The sequence below is a fragment of the Lemur catta genome, chromosome 15 (genome assembly GCF_020740605.2).
Source record: "Lemur catta isolate mLemCat1 chromosome 15, mLemCat1.pri, whole genome shotgun sequence".
In the NCBI taxonomy this organism is placed as follows: Eukaryota; Metazoa; Chordata; class Mammalia; order Primates; family Lemuridae; genus Lemur; species Lemur catta.
In genome coordinates, this window is record NC_059142.1 from 56,772,620 (window position 1) to 56,787,644 (window position 15,025).

Genomic DNA, 15,025 nt, shown 5'->3' on the forward strand with positions numbered 1-15,025 from the left:
ATACAGCGCGTGTGCACTTTGTCATACATTCCGGCCGCGTCTCCTCTGCGCCGCGCCCCGAGCGGCAGGGCACCCTCACTGCTGCCGCGGGGTGACGCCGCAAGACCCCGGCTGCCGCGGCCGCCCGCTGCCTGGGCGGGTCCCCCTGGAAAACGCGACGTGAGCGCAGCCCCTGCACGTGTCGGGTCGCGCGCGGGCTCGCGCTGCGCCCGCAGAACCCCACGGCAGCCCCGAGCACCCGGGGCCCTCCTTGGGCACAGAGCCCGGCCGCGCGCGGCTCGGGACGGGTTGCAACTGGGGGCGCCCCGCCCGCGCCCCGCAGGCTCGGCCCTGCTCGGCGGCCCCGCCCCCCGCGGCCGCGCTCGGCTGTCTCCGCGCCCGGCGCTCGGCGGCGCTCGGCTGTCTCCGGCCGCTCGCTTCTCGCTCGGGTCCGCGGCCGCTGCGGCGCCGGGCATTTCTCCGCAGCTCAGCTCGCGGCCGCGCCCGCCGCCTCCCGGCCCCGCGCCCATGCAGGCCATCAAGTGCGTGGTGGTCGGCGACGGGTGAGTGCGCGGCCCCGAGGCTGCTCGCCGGGCTGGGGCGCGGGCGGGGCGGGGCGGGGCACCCGGGGCTGCCCCCAGCCAGGGCCGCGTGCGCCCCGGGGCCGGGGAGGGGCGGGGTCCCGGCGCGCCGCGGTCCGCGGGCCTCCAGCCCCGGCCCACCTGATGCTGCCGGGCTACCCGGGCTGGGTGCCGCGCGAGGCGGGGCCGCCGCCCAGTCCTCCCAGTGGGTGGGGCCAGGCCTCTCACCTGAGCTGAACCCTGAGCCGGCCCCACCCTCCCCTGACACCCACCCGGGGTGTGCTGGGAACTCTGCCGCCCTGCCTAGGGCTCTGATGTTGGGGATCCTGGCTCCCGCACCCACCAGTCCACCCTACGGAGCCCGGCCTGCCCTGGTCGTCCTCCAGCCCTAGGTCGCTACGGATCTGCTGGGCTGGGACCCTCGTCCCCACCCAGGCGCCTTAACTTGGTCTCTGGCTCCGTGGGAGGAGGCTGCCCTTGCCGGGCAGAGGGGCGAGGCTGGGCCTGGGAGCCACGTGGGCTTGCCCCTGTCCACAGCGCCGTGGGGAAGACATGCTTGCTGATCAGCTACACGACCAACGCCTTCCCGGGAGAGTACATCCCCACCGTGTGAGTGGGGGGCACTGGGAGGCCTGGGCACACTGTGGGGCGCCCCTAAGCTCCCGGGTCTGGCCCAGGCTGCAGTGGTTCTGGGCTTCTGGGGTGGGGCTGAGGTGCTGGGCAGAGTTCCAGTTCTGTGCAGGCTCAAGAACCCTGAGACACAGGTGGGCCGGGCGGGGGTGACCCAGGACCCCTCCCAAGTCTGGTCTTTCCCACTGTGCCCTGCAGTTTCGACAATTACTCTGCCAATGTGATGGTGGATGGGAAGCCGGTCAACCTGGGGCTGTGGGACACGGCTGGGCAGGAGGACTACGACCGGCTGCGGCCACTCTCGTATCCCCAAACTGTAGGTGACAATGGGGCCAGCCGGGAGCTGAGTGGGTCCCTGAGGTCCAGATGGGGGAGGGCATAGCCATGTGGAGCCCCCTTGACACTCCCACCGGGTCCCTCCCAAGGACGTATTTCTGATCTGCTTCTCGCTGGTGAGCCCCGCCTCCTTTGAGAATGTTCGTGCCAAGGTAGGACAGGGCTGGGCACCGCTCTGGGGGGAGGGCTTGCCTGGAGGACCTGCCCTGGAGGATATGGGGTTGCCTGAAGATCTTAGACAATTTGTCCTTTGGAAGCGAATGACTGAGATGTGTGTTCTGTCCAGAGTGAGCCCATGGGGTGGGGCCCTCGGTGGCCCTGGGGGTGAAGGGGTGGCATATGGGGGTTGGGCATCTCAGAGGACAGAGGGGCATCTGTAGCCTCTGGGGATGGGCCTTGACTGGGAGTCCCAGGTGAGTTGCAAGGCTTCCTGGCTATTTGTTTCCGGTCACCTCCCCACCAGACCACCAGACCCCTGGTCATCCTGTAAAGTAGGAAGAGCCCAGGGTGGCTCCAGGGCCAGCGAGGAAGCCCTCAGGACCCGTGGCCACTCAGGGCTGGGCTGGGGGAGCAGACCCCAAGGTGTAGGGGATCAGAGCCTCTGTCCCCACAGTGGTACCCAGAAGTGCGGCACCACTGCCCCCACACACCCATCCTCCTGGTGGGCACCAAGCTGGACCTCCGCGATGACAAGGACACCATTGAGCGGCTGCGGGACAAGAAGCTGGCACCCATCACCTACCCACAGGGCCTGGCCATGGCCCGAGAGATTGGTGGGTGGGCACCACCGGGCACCCACCAGGGAGGGTGGGGAGGCAGGGAGGCATGCTGGGGGGCCCTGCATCTGCCTGTGCTGCCCCCTCACATCCCCATCCTTGCTGCTGCCACCCCACTCCCTGTTGCCCCCAGGCTCTGTCAAGTACCTGGAGTGCTCAGCCCTGACCCAGCGGGGCCTGAAGACAGTGTTCGACGAGGCCATCCGGGCTGTGCTCTGCCCACCCCCCGTGAAGAAGCCAGGGAAAAAGTGCACGGTCTTTTAGAGCCCCTGCCCAACCAGGGCCTGGGGGCTGGCAGAGGAGCAGCCCCTGGACCCATCTGCTGTTGTGTCGAGATGTCTGGTGTCTCTGAGTCTGCTGTAAGGGAGGGGTGTTGGGGGAGGGAAAGAAGCATGAGGTCAAGGCTGGGGCCACAGGGTCCTGATCGCTCTGCCTCCTCTTTCTAGGGTGCGGCTCCAGCCTTCCCTGGCCCCCGAGGGAGGCCAGGAGGGAGCAGGGTCTCCCTCAGGGCTGCAGGGGTGGGTCCAGGGCAGCCCCAGGATGGGCTTCCCTGCTGGGGAGGGTGGGGGGTGGGTTCTATCCATTGCGCTCCGGGGAGGGGTGGCCCCTTCTTATTTTATACAATAAACATTCTGCACTGACATCAGCCTCTCGCTGCCTGCCCTTCTGCCCTGGCATGGTTTGCCTCTAACCACCCCCGCAGTCATGGTGCTAGAGGGGGCCTGTAGCACACACAGCAGCACCTCAGAGTCCCCCAAGGGGAGCTCTGAGCATGTCCCACGCCTTGGGCAGGGCTACCTCGGAGTCCCCCAAGGGGAGCTCCGAGCACGCCCCACACCTTGGGCAGGAGTCCCCCAAGGGGAGCTCCGAGCACGCCCCACACCTTGGGCAGGAGTCCCCCAAGGGGAGCTCCGAGCACGCCCCACACCTTGGGCAGGAGTCCCCCAAGGGGAGCTCCGAGCACGCCCCACACCTTGGGCAGGAGCAGCCCGGGTCTGAGCAGGAGCAAGTGCACTGGCCGTTGGGATGAGCGCGTGCTGGAGCCCAAGCAGGCCTCCCACTGGGGGCCTCTGGGAGGGGCACGCCCAGGCCAGCTGCGCTTCTAAGCAGCCCCCTTCAGACAGGGACAGTCCGGAGAGCAGCTGGAGCCAGGTGAGGTACCCCCACAGGCCCCCGCCTCAGGAAGGGCACTGAGGCCGAGGGCCAGGGTAGACAGAGAGGCCTGGAGGTCGAAGCATGGTGTGGAGAGAAGGGAGCAGCCGCTGGGCAGGCTCTGGTGATGCTGAAGTCAGAAATGGTGGCCCTAAGTTCAGGCCAGGGTTCTGGACTTCACCCCAGAGAGGCCACAGGGTGTCGCTCCAGGCAAAGGCGTGATCAGAGGGTGCCAAGTGGGCCTGCTCTCGGGGGAGGTGGCTCATGCTGGCTCAGGAGACCCCACTACTAAATTCTCAGGCATTTGGCTAGCCAGCTGTTAACCATTATTAATAATTAAATTATATAAACTTACAATGAGTTGTATTAGAAACAAAGTTAACAAATACTCAAAACACGTTATTTCCTAATTAGTTTTGCACGTGACAATTATGTATGCCTTTGGGGCCATTTACATTCATTGTACTTATCAAGTACAGGTTCCACGTAATGGGGTGCTACTGTTCACCTCTTCTCAACTCTGCATTCAATGACATCAAATTGGTAGTTTGAAATCAGCCCTTGTGCCAATATTTATACCAAAGAAATTGGCAAATTCCACAAACTGGGGCCTGATTTATCGTTAATCATGTAGACTTCAGGTAATAGAAGTCAGGCTTGGTGAATTGTGCCTGTAATCCCAGCTACTCAGGAGGCTGAGGTGGAAGGATTGAGTGTTTGAGCCCAGGAGTCTGAGACCAGCCTTGGCAACATAGTGAAACCCTGTTTCTATGACAAATTTTTTTTTTTTTTTTTGAGACAGTCTCACCTTGTTGCCTGGGCTAGAGTGAGTGCCGTGGCATCAGCCTCGCTCACAGCAACCTCAAAGTCCTGGGCTTAAGGGATCCTACTGCCTCAGCCTCCTGAGTAGCTGGGACTACAGGCATGGGCTACCATGCCCGGCTAATTTTTTTTTTTCTATATATATTTTTAGTTGTCCAGATAATTTTTTTTTGTATTTTTAGTAGAGACGGGGTCTCACTCAGGCTGGTATCGAACCCCCGACCTCGAGCGATCCACCCGCCTTGGCCTCCCAGAGGGCTAGGATTACAGGCGTGAGCCACCGCGCCCGGCCCTAAAAAAATTTTTAAAAATGAGCCGGGCAGGGTGGTACACACCTGTAGTCCAGTTACTCGGGAGGCTGAGGTGGGAGGATTGCTTGAGCCCAGGAGTGTGAGACTACAGTGAGCTGTGATTGTGCCATGGCACTCCAGCCGGGGGGACAGAGTGAGAATAAAAAGAGAAAATGCAGGTTAAACTGAAGTGTTCTGTGTATGTGCTCGTTGCACTGCGAATAGCACAAATAGTTGAGGAAATGTTCTTCCAGGACTCAAAAACTATTATCTAATGCAACAAAGAAGTTGCTTGGATCAACTGATAAAGTAGTGAAATTTAACCTACACCTTCCTTGTTTCACTTTTGTGTCATTCATTGCTTTCAAGGAAGATCACCCAATCTTCATGTCAGCACTGTACTCACAAGGGTGCTGGTTAAACACAATCACGCCACTGCTTCCACCCCAGAGGTCTCTAGACAAGGCCAAGGTCATGCTTGGTCAAATTCACCACCCTCTTTAGGAGCCCACCTTTTGGGAGGTCCTACTTGCAGCCACTGCCAGGGTGCCAGCCAGCCTGAAAAATCTCAGGTGTGGGAGCTGGGCTGCCACCTGGCATGGCATGTGAATCTAAGGGATCTCTGCCTGCCTGGGACCCATCCCACACCCAGCCCTGAGCCCTCCCAGCTGCTGGCAGCCCAGGAACCAGCACAAAGGCTGGGCAGGAGAATCAAGTTTATTGGAGGGATGGGGGGCAGGGGTGGGCTTAGCATGGGGCTGAGGTGTGTGTGGGAGGGGGCTCAGGTGGCCAGGAAGCCCCCGTCCACAGGCACAGTAGAGCCTGTGGTCATGCTGCTTCGGTCACTCAGCAGGAAGAGGATGGCATCCACCACGTTCTCCACCTCTGTGGGCAGGGTGGGGTCGGGGTGTAGTTGGAGGAGGCTGCCCTCCATCTTTCCCCCGCCCCTGGCCCCCGCACACATGACTCCCGGCTGGGCTTCTTGACTCACCAGCAAACCTGCCAAGTGGGATGCGGTCCAGCATAGTCTTGGCCTTGTGGGGGTCACTCCAGTTGGCCTGGCCCATGGGCGTCATCACCACTGTGGGGTTCACTGCATTCACGCGGATCTGCACCAGGACCAGCAGAGGTCAAAAGGCGACTGGGGCTCCTGGGGTGTGTGCCTGGGTGGTGGGAGGCGCTCTAGCCCAGCTCACCTTGTGGGGCCCGAGCTCTAGGGCCATCACCTTGGTCAGCATGTCCAGGGCACCCTTAGTGGAACCTGTGAGGAGGAGCCCAAGCTGGCTGGGGGCTGGGCGCTGGGGCTGGGGTGGGGCTTGGGGCATAGCTGGGGCTCACTCACAGTAGACACTGTGGTTAGTCACCGCCCGCTGGGAGGCCTGGCTGGAGACATTCACGATGGCCCCTGGGGCTCCCTGAGCTATTAAGCCTCTGGCCACGATCTGAAATTGCAGAGAGAGGGTGAGGCAGAACTGGCACCACCCACCAGAGTCCCCCTCCTGCAGCAGGGCAGCCCACCTGGGACACCTGGATCACAGCCCGAAGGTTAACGTCAAAGGACCTAGAGACAGAAGGGACAGACAGAGCCTGGTCAGGGACTGGGGCTGCTGCAGGGGGTAGCCCCTCCCCTGGCGTTACTCCCCCCATCTGGCTCACGTGTCACAGGCCTCCTTGGTGACCTCCAGGAAGGGCTGTAGCAGGGCCACACCGGCATTGTTTACCAGCAAGTCCACCGGACCCACACTGCTCAGCGCCTGCTCCGTGGCCTCCCAGTTGCCCAGGTCCACGCACACGGGCTCCACCCCCGGGCACTGTGTGTATTGGGGGCATAGTCACCAGAGGCTCCGTGTCCAACGGGGCACAGCTGGCCCTCTACCACCTGAGGAACAGGGGCTGCGGCCAGGTGACCTTTCAGCCAGACAAGTGGAGAGTCAGGCATCCCAGAGGAATCCGCAGCCCCGTGGCCAAACCCAGGCCTGCGCGACCAGGAGCCTGGCCCCACCTCGGGCCAGTTCACTTCCTCCCTACGCCTGAGCCTCTGGCCGGGGCGCGCTCAGCAGCCATTTCCAAGCCCTGGGGCCTGGCAGCTCCGCCGGCCCCACGGCCCCATGCCGGCCGCGCGCCTGGGAGAGGCGCGTGGGGTGCCCAGCCTTGCGGCCCGCGCCGCGCGGGCGACAAGAGGCGGGCGGGGCGTGCGTCGGTCCCCGCCCCCCACGTGCAGCCGCCCCGCAGAGCCGAAACCCGCGGCGCCTACCTCGCGGACGAGGCTGTCCAGGTCGGCCTGGGTCCGGCTCACGGCCACCACCCGCGCGCCCGCCGCGTGCAGCGCCTGGACCGTGCTGCGCCCGATGCCTGCAGGAAGCACGGCTCAGTGCGGACGCCCCACCGCCGCCCGCCGGCCCGGCCCGGCATCCCCCCGCCTCCCGCTAGCCCACCTTTGCCCGCCCCGGTGACCAGCGCCCGGCGGCCCGCGAGCCCCAGATCCATGGCGGAGCCGTCTTCGCTCTGCGCGCTGGGGTCGCGGGACTTCGAGCTCCGGGCGCGGGGGCGGGGCGCAGTGGGGCCAATCGCGGGCGGGTTCGGGGCCGGGGGCGGGGACATTCAAATACAGGCTCTTCGCGGGAGTGATTGGCCGCGAGGAGCGGGGGGCGGGGCCTGCTGTCCCGGGGCGGGGTTTCTTAAACTGCCCCGCGGCGACACCCCCCTCCGCCGCGACCCCCAGCCGGCGCTGGCCAGCACTTTTCCCTGCCAAGACAGTTACTAGGAAACAGACGTGGCAGCTGTCAGACGCGTGGCGACGCGTGTCACGGAGGACGCGGTGCTGACACACTCCGCTTCCTTTCTGAGAAGTTTGGCGCTTCCGAAAAAGCCTCGCACGCCCCCACCCCAGGCTCGGTTCCGGGTCGTGCCAGCCGCCGAGAAGCCACGGAGCTGAAGGAGACGCCAGTGTGAACGGGGGTCGAGCCCCACGGCCACCAATTGAGCGCGAGCGCGGCCGCGCTGTCCTGAAGCTAAGCAGGGCCTGGCCGAGTCGGCGCTCGGATGGGAGACCGCCGGCCATAACCAGGCTGCGGGCTTCATAATAAAACTGAATTTAAAAAACATTGAATAAGACAGGGCGAGGATTTGGGTCATCGCAGGACACGGCAGCCATGACTGCTTAGATCCCCTCTGTGAGTCGCCCTTGTGCCCAGGACAGAGTACAAATCCCCTCACGCGTCCTGAGATCCTGGCTCTCCTCGGTGACCTCCAGGAGGGGCTGCGGCAGGGCCACACTAGGCCGGGCCTCCCGGCGGTCCAGGTCCACACGCGGGCTCCATCCTTGGGTAGCGTGTGGTGAGGGGTTGCAGTGTGTGTTGGGGGCTCCCTGGAGGTCCTGCTGGCTGGTCAGAAGGGCCCTCGGAATCTCCCACCTCTACCCGAAGCCCCGGGCCCCTCCCAACCCGGAGGACACGACCCCAGCCCCCGTCCTCTGCCTCCTTGCTCAGGATGGGACCCTGCGCCCGCCGCTGCGGCCGACTGGCCATCTCAGGCTGGACCTTCTCCCACGCAAGGCCCGGCCCGGGCAAGCGCAGCTGGACCCCGGCAGGGCCCGCAGGACCCTCTGGCCGCCCCGGGCTGCAGGGCTGGCGCCCGGATTCAGGCCAGGGACGGTGCAGAAAGCAGCAGCCGCGAGCCCGCCCCTAGCTGGGGCCACCTCCTGTGGGTGGTCTTGAGTGTGCAGGTGCATGCACGGGGGAGCTGGATTCCCGGGACAGGAGAAACTAGATTTGGTGCAACACCCAGCCCCTCCCTCTCCGGGCACCAAACTCTCGACCTCATCTTCCCTAAGGATGGCCTGGGGGGGGGGCTGCAGGCTGCTGTCCTCTGCCCTCTGCCCTCTCCCCGCCGCCCAGGGCTGGTTGAGGGTTGAGGATGTGGAAAGTGGAATCGCCTTGGAAAAGAGTCGCTGCCCTTTGGTCCCCAGGGGTCAGAGGTGGAATCGGGCTGGCCCTCCCCTCCCCCCCGTCCCCAGGCTCGCGGCGTGCGGCGCGACTCCGAGGGAAGGGCCGTTTATTGTTGCCAGAGCAGCGCAGCGGGGGCGGGGGGCGCTGAGTCTCAGGCGGCCGCGGGTGCGGAGCGTGAAGGAATGACGGGTCGGGATGGGGGCGGGGCAGAGGAGGGGCGGGGCTGTGGGCGCGCAGGCTCGTGAAAGGGGGCGTGGTCCAGCGGGGCCTTGGCTGGAGGCGGAACGGGGCTGGGCAGTCGGGCAGTCGGGCGGGCGGCGGGCGGCAGGCGGGGACGTGGAGGTGGAAGGGGGCGGGGCGGGTTTGGGCTGTGGACGGGGCCACAGGCGGGGTCGGAGTGGGTGCGGCTGTGGGCGGGGCGGGGCGGCAGGGGACGAGGGGGCGGGGGCGGGGCCGGAGTTGGGGGACGAGAGGGGGGTCTCTGGGGGTGGGGCCAGGGAGGGCCGCGGACGGGGCGTGGAGGGGCGAGGCCGGGCGGCGTGGGCGGGGCGCCGAGCCCTGCCCGCGTTAGGAGGCCAGGTAGCCGGCGTCCACGAAGATGCCGGCGCCGCTGGTGGAGGCGCTGTGGTCGCTGAGCAGGAACAGGATGCTGTTGACCACGTCGTCCACCTCTGCGGGGGCGGCAGGCGGGTCAGGGCGGCTCGGCCGGCCCCCCAGGCACGCGGCTCATCTGCTGCCCCTGACCTGCAAACTTCCTGAGCGGGTGGCGCTCCTTCAGCTTCCGGGAGACCTCGGGGTCGGACCAGACTTTCCGGGCCATGGCCGTCAGCACCACCGTGGGGTTCACGGAGTTCACCCGGATCTGGGGCCAGGGCGGGAGGTGTGGCCTCAGCCTGCGCCCTGACCCCTCTGCCTAGAGCGTGTGTTGTCCCCATGTCCCCATTCTCACCCCAATCCCCAGCCCTGCCCCCAGCACCTGGTTGTACCTCCCTAGGCCTGGTCCTCAGCCCCCAACTCCCAAGCCCACCTTGTGTGGCCCCAGCTCCATGGCCATGGCTTTGGTCAGCACGGTCATTGCGCCCTTGGTGGAGCCTGCGGGGGGGGGGCAGCACTGAGGACCCCCTAGAGATTGAGCCCTGCTCCCAGGGGCTCCCCAGGGAGCAGGGGTGTGCAGGCTGGGCAGAGGAACTCACTGTAGGTGACCAGGTTAGGGAAGGTGACCTGGGCCGCTATGCTGGAGACATTGACGATGGAGCCGGGTGCTCTGCGGTTGATCATGCCGCGAACGACAATCTGAAAGCAAGAGCCAGGGCAGCTGTCCCCAGCCACCCCCATCCACCGCCCATGCTGGCCCTTGCCCTCCCGCTGGCTCACCTGGGACACCTGGAGCACAGAACGCAGATTCACGTTGAAGGACCTGGCAGGAGGGACAGACCATGGCAACCTCCACTGCCTGTCCCCAGCAGCCCTGCCCTAGCCTGACCGTTCTCCCTTCCCACCTGTCGAAGGCCTCCTTGGTGACTTCCAGGAAGGGCTGGCTCAGTGCCACGGCTGCGTTGTTCACCAGCAAGTCTACAGTGCCCACGCTGCCCAGCGCCTGCTCTGTGGCCTCCCAGTTCCCCAGGTCCACACACACGGGCTCTATCCCGGGGCACTGTGGAGACATAGGGCAGTGCCCTAAGGAGTGATCCTGGCAGGCTCGTGAGGCATCCCTGAGGGCATGGGGTCAGACCAGGCCTTGGTGGGGCTGCGCACCTCACCTCCTGGGAGAGGCTGACCAGGTCGTCACCGGTACGGCTCACGGCCACCACTCTGGCTCCTGAGGCATGCAAGGCCTTCACAGTTTCCCGCCCGATCCCTGCATGGGAGAGACTCGGTGGGTAGGTGGCTCAGCAGGTCTGCTCAAGGCTGGGGTCAGTGTACAGATGGGAGTGGGGGCTGCAGCCACTGCTGCCCAGGGACAAGCAGGGGAAGAGAGGCCAGTGGCCCAGGAGTAGGTGGGGGCCTGGGTCAGAGGCCCCACTGACCAGCACCAGGCCAAGGGGGGCCCTAGAGGGCAGGTCTGAGGGAAGAGGCCCTGGCAGGAAACCCCTGTGTCCAGTCTGGGTCTGGGGGTCTCCCCAGGGCAAGGGGATCTTGTGTTGACCAGGGAAGGGCTGGTGTCCTGTCCCAGTGGGGCTCCAGCCAGGTGGTGGGGAGCAGCTCAGGCCCAGGCTCGGGTTCAGGGGCTGGGGGGTTGTCAGTTGCTTGTGGGGCCTGTCTGTGACAGGCCGGTGGGGACTCACAGGCAAGGACCTCTGTGAGGGTCCGAGTCTTGCCACCTTGCTCTCCCAGGCAGCCCCTCCTGCACCCCCCATCCTGCTCAAACCTACCTTTCCCTGCCCCTGTCACCAGGGCCCGCAGGCCGCTGAAATTCAGCTGCATGGTGCTGACTGCCAGCCTCGTCCTGTCCGGCAGTGAGAGGACGGAGGTTTTATATGCCCAGGTGGGTGGGCGGGGCAGGGCGGAACCCCATCCTGGATTTTAGAAAAGAAACAAAAACTAGTGTGTGTGCATGCATGTGTATGTGTGTGTGTGTGTTGAAGGGGGGAATAAGCACAGCAGAAGTGGGGGTGCAGGGTAGTAGAATTGTTTTTTCATTTTTCTTGTGTGGACAGAAACATTACCCTGTGACAGATTTTACTGGAAGAGGAAGCCTGGCCTCCCTGCCAGCTGGGGTGCAGGGTAGCTGTGCCCCTGGGGAATGCGGATGGGGGGTGGGTCGTACATGCTTGGTGTTGCCACCTCTCTGGTCATACTCCAGCACCTCCATCCAGGAGTTCAGGGCAAGCATGTGACGGCCCCACCATGCAGGTGGCCCAGACTCCCAGGCCCTCCCACTTGTGGCCTGACAAGCAGGAAGACCCCCTGCTGCCTTTTCCTCCCAAAAGCTCAGCCCCTCACTTGGTTTTTGTTTTTTTGTTTTTTTTTTGAGACAGAGTCTCAGTTTGTTGCCCAGGCTAGAATGAGTGCCGTGGCGTCAGCCTAGCTCACAGCAACCTCAGACTCCTCGGCTTAGGCGATCCTACTGCCTCAGCCTCCCGAGTAGCTGGGACTACAGGCATGCGCCACCATGCCCGGCTAATTTTTTCTATATATATTTTTAGCTGGCCAGATAATTTCTTTCTATTTTTAGTAGAGACGAGGGTCTCGCTCTTGCTCAGGCTGGTCTCGAACTCCTGACCTCAAGCAATCCACCCGCCTCGGCCTCCCAGAGTGCTAGGATTACAGGCATGAGCCACCGCGCCCGGCCTCAGCCCCTCACTTGGACCCAGGGCCAGACCCCCACTCGAGACCCCAGGAAGAGAGCTGCCCAATTGTCCAGGCACTCCTGCTGCAAAACCCTCTCTGCCTCTGGGAGTATTTCCAACTCCTGGTGGCCAGCGGGGTTTGTCCTCTTGAGGCCCTTGGAGGACACTGTCCTTGCCCTTGCAATGCACCCGTGAGTGGGAGGCCAGACAACCTCGCCCTGGGCAGGACGCAAGGAGCACTAGGGCTGGGGGTTCTGGGACTCAGGGGGGGAGACTTGGGCGGGAAACTGAAAATCAGTGACCCAAGCCCCACACACAGGTGGGGCACTTGAAAACAGCACGCAGCTCCTCTGGGTTCTCCTTTAAATATAAAGTGGGGCGGTGGCGCACACCTGTAACCTCAGAACTCTGGGAGGCTGAGGCGGGAGGATCGCCGGAGCCCAGGAGTTGCAGGCTGCAGTGAGCTGTGATGACACCACGGCACTCCGGCCTGGGCGGCAGAGCGGGACCCTGTCTCTAACAAAAAGTAAATTACAGGTTTCTTCACAAAGATCCCTGGACAGAGTATACCTGCTTCCATGCCTGTCCTTAACCCCAGGCCTGAGCCCTGGCAGCTGACCCCCAAGTGGCCTGGGGGGTGCAGGGGGAGTCTGACTTTAAGGGGAAGCCCTCGCCCACCCCCTGCCTGATTACTTACAGCGTTCCACGGAAGAGTGTTCTCCTAAACACCTGCAGTTCTGAACAGTCGAAGACACAGCCCCAAAACATCTCCCCACCTCCATTGATCCACATCCCCCACGTTCAGAACACAAGAGAACAAACAGAAACACGTCAGTACCCCACCTCCTCCCACCAAGACTATCTTACGCTTCAGACAAATGTCTAAATGCTGAAGTTAATTTTATTTTATTTATTTATTTTTGAGACAGGCTCTTGCTCTTATCACCCAGGCTGGAGTGCAGAGGAGCTATCATAGCTCCTGGCCTAAGCGAGCCTCCTGCCTCGGCCTCCCAGAGTACTGAGGTTACAGGCATGAGCCACCACGTCTGGCTCTGTGTTGAATATCTTTTTCATTTTCTGTACCTTTTTTTTTTTTTTTTTTGAGACAGAGTCTCGCTCTGTTGCCCGGGCTAGAGTGAGTGCCATGGCGTCAGCCTAGCTCACAGCAACCTCAGACTCCTGGGCTTAAGCGATCCTTCTGCCTCAGCCTCCCGAGTAGCTGGGACTACAGGCATGCGCCACCATGCCCGGCTAATTTTTTCTATATATATTTTTAGTTGGCCAGATAATTTCTTTCTATTTTTAGTAGAGACGGGGGTCTTGCTCTTGCTCAGGCTGGTCTTGAACTCCTGACCTCAAGCGATCCTCCCGCCTCGGCCTCCAGAGTGCTAGGATTACAGGCGTGAGCCACCGCGCCCGGCCCATTTTCTGTACCTTATGATGTTTTGACAGCTTAATAAAAATGCTTTGCAGCTCTGGGGCCAGCCAGTTCTTAGGGACAGGAAGGACTCTGCAGGGAGGCTGCCTTTTGTGTGCAAACCAGCCGCTCCAGCTTCAGAGTCACGTGTCCTGTACCACCAGGCCAGGAGGGCCACCCCTCTAGCACAGAGCCCCCTGGAATTGTGTGTTCTCCCTGCCTCGCTGCAGCACTGGAAACCCCGGTGAAAGCTCTGGCCCAAGCTCTCCCTCTCGCCCGCTTCCACCTCCTGTCCAAAGGCTGGTGTCCCCTGTCACCCTGTGTGTCTGTGTGTTGGTCATTTCTAGGGGAATTGAGGAGAATAAAGTTTTTTTCTAATGTCACCGACTCCTCTGTGTCATCACTCAGTCATACTCTATAAATTAAATCCCGGGCCACCCTGGAACAAGCCAGGGGCCAACCGCCCCCAGGGCTTCTGCAGGGGACGTCAGGCGCCCACTCCAACCAGCCTGGGGTCTGCAGGCCGCCCTGGGCAGGGGCCGCTGGGGCACAGGCACACTGCACACACGTGCACACGCAGGCACACACATGAGGAGTTCCCGCTGGGGTGAGGAGGGGTCTGAAGAGCTGGGAGGCCGGGGCTGGGGGTGAGCAGGAGGGCTGGGAGCAGTGGACCGCTGTCCGTGCGGGAGAGCGTGCACTGCCGTGTGGCAGCGTGTGCGGCCCCCATGCCCGTCTGGGGGGCTGGGGCTGGAACTGGACAAAGGTCCTTCCAGAAGCCTCTAAGCTTCCTTCTCAAATTCCTTCCTTAGAGGCCCCTGAAGAGGGGAAGTTTCACCTGCTTTTCCGTTTTCTCAGGGTGGGGAGAGCGCTAAGGCCTTGAAACCAGACCCTGGGGCGGCCCACGAGGGGCACCTGAGCCGTGGGGCGGGGCGGGAGTTCAGGGCCGCCCTCCTGTCCGCGTAGACCTGCGCGCCCCTCCCCCGCGCCGCGGCTGCCTCTGCTGCGTGACCGGCGCTCACCGGAGTTGCAGCCAGGCCCCCGCCCGCCACTGCCCTGCTCAGCCCAGAGCCCCCACTTGTTCCAGACCCTTCCTCATCCCCCGTTAGCCGTCTGGTGACCACTGGGGCCCATTGGCTCTACTTCACTGAGAGCTGTTGACCTGCCTGTGTCCCTGGGTCCCTCTCCGTGAACTCTGGGCCTCCCTCTGCACCCCGTCCCTCCCGCCAGCTCCCACCGTGTCACCGCATCTTCCTGTGGCTCTCCCGGTGAAGCTGAGGCCCGAGTCACTCGTGTTCCGCCCCCACACTCCAGCTCCTGTCCCCGGTGTGGCTCTCGCCCCAGACCTCCCTCATATTCCCTCCCTCGCAGGAGACCAGCTCCCTGGAGGGCAGGGCTGTCCTGCCTGTCGTTTCCTAGCACTTGGCAAAGACGTGTTTGCAACATACGCCTGCCGGATGAGCAAACAAGTGACACATGCCCTAGAACAAGGGGAAACAGCCACCCTTGTGGCCACAAAGAACATAGGCCGTGACCCGAAGTGACCTCACCTGACTGCACAGGGAGCTCGTGGTTGGGCAGGAGGGAGCAGACAGGTGCAGGTGCATGATTTAGGGTAGGATAGGGGTAGCCGTAGGGGTAGGGGTAGGGGTAGGGGTAGGGTTGTGTTAGGGGTAGGGGTAGGAGACTTCTGCCCCAGCTCCTGGTCCAGGCCCAGATGGTAGAAGTGCTTAGTGACTGTCCTTAGGGCTGTTGTCAAGACTCACTGTTGATACTGAACCTTCACGACATGGGCAGTGAAGCCA

General features: G+C 63.2%; 3 protein-coding genes across 6 annotated transcripts; 1 reads left to right on the top strand and 2 right to left on the bottom strand.

Annotated features, from left to right (window-relative positions):
• Positions 1 to 374: 374 nt before the first annotated feature.
• RAC3 (Rac family small GTPase 3) lies at positions 375 to 2,994 on the top strand. 2 transcript variants are annotated; one of them, XM_045569754.1, is made up of 7 exons: positions 399 to 542; positions 1,098 to 1,169; positions 1,389 to 1,506; positions 1,616 to 1,678; positions 2,140 to 2,303; positions 2,436 to 2,661; positions 2,749 to 2,994. In XM_045569754.1, the coding sequence occupies exons 1-7, from the start codon at positions 508 to 510 to the stop codon at positions 2,941 to 2,943; spliced, it is 873 nt and encodes a 290-aa protein (XP_045425710.1). In that variant the 5' UTR covers positions 399 to 507; the 3' UTR covers positions 2,944 to 2,994. The 2 variants fall into 2 exon arrangements, with proteins under 2 accessions (XP_045425709.1, XP_045425710.1); XM_045569753.1 differs by having other exon boundaries at positions 375 to 542; positions 2,140 to 2,299; positions 2,436 to 2,940.
• Positions 2,995 to 5,265: 2,271 nt separating this feature from the next.
• Positions 5,266 to 7,099, bottom strand: DCXR (dicarbonyl and L-xylulose reductase). Its single transcript, XM_045569758.1, has 8 exons — positions 7,002 to 7,099; positions 6,821 to 6,918; positions 6,223 to 6,377; positions 6,085 to 6,127; positions 5,909 to 6,008; positions 5,763 to 5,827; positions 5,558 to 5,675; positions 5,266 to 5,451 (listed from the first exon to the last, which is right to left on the bottom strand). The coding sequence occupies exons 1-8, from the start codon at positions 7,051 to 7,053 to the stop codon at positions 5,348 to 5,350; spliced, it is 735 nt and encodes a 244-aa protein (XP_045425714.1). The 5' UTR covers positions 7,054 to 7,099; the 3' UTR covers positions 5,266 to 5,347.
• A 1,888-nt stretch (positions 7,100 to 8,987) lies between these two features.
• On the bottom strand, positions 8,988 to 14,610 carry LOC123650726 (carbonyl reductase [NADPH] 2-like). Of its 3 annotated transcripts, none has more exons than XM_045569761.1 (9): positions 14,458 to 14,610; positions 10,886 to 11,029; positions 10,274 to 10,371; positions 10,013 to 10,167; positions 9,888 to 9,930; positions 9,707 to 9,806; positions 9,541 to 9,605; positions 9,258 to 9,375; positions 8,988 to 9,184 (listed from the first exon to the last, which is right to left on the bottom strand). In XM_045569761.1, exons 2-9 carry the CDS (start codon positions 10,935 to 10,937, stop codon positions 9,081 to 9,083), a joined length of 735 nt encoding a protein of 244 aa, XP_045425717.1. In that variant the 5' UTR covers positions 10,938 to 11,029; positions 14,458 to 14,610; the 3' UTR covers positions 8,988 to 9,080. The 3 variants fall into 3 exon arrangements, with proteins under 3 accessions (XP_045425717.1, XP_045425715.1, XP_045425716.1); XM_045569759.1 differs by lacking the exon at positions 14,458 to 14,610 and adding an exon at positions 12,501 to 12,852; XM_045569760.1 differs by lacking the exon at positions 14,458 to 14,610 and adding an exon at positions 12,196 to 12,231.
• Positions 14,611 to 15,025: the final 415 nt, after the last annotated feature.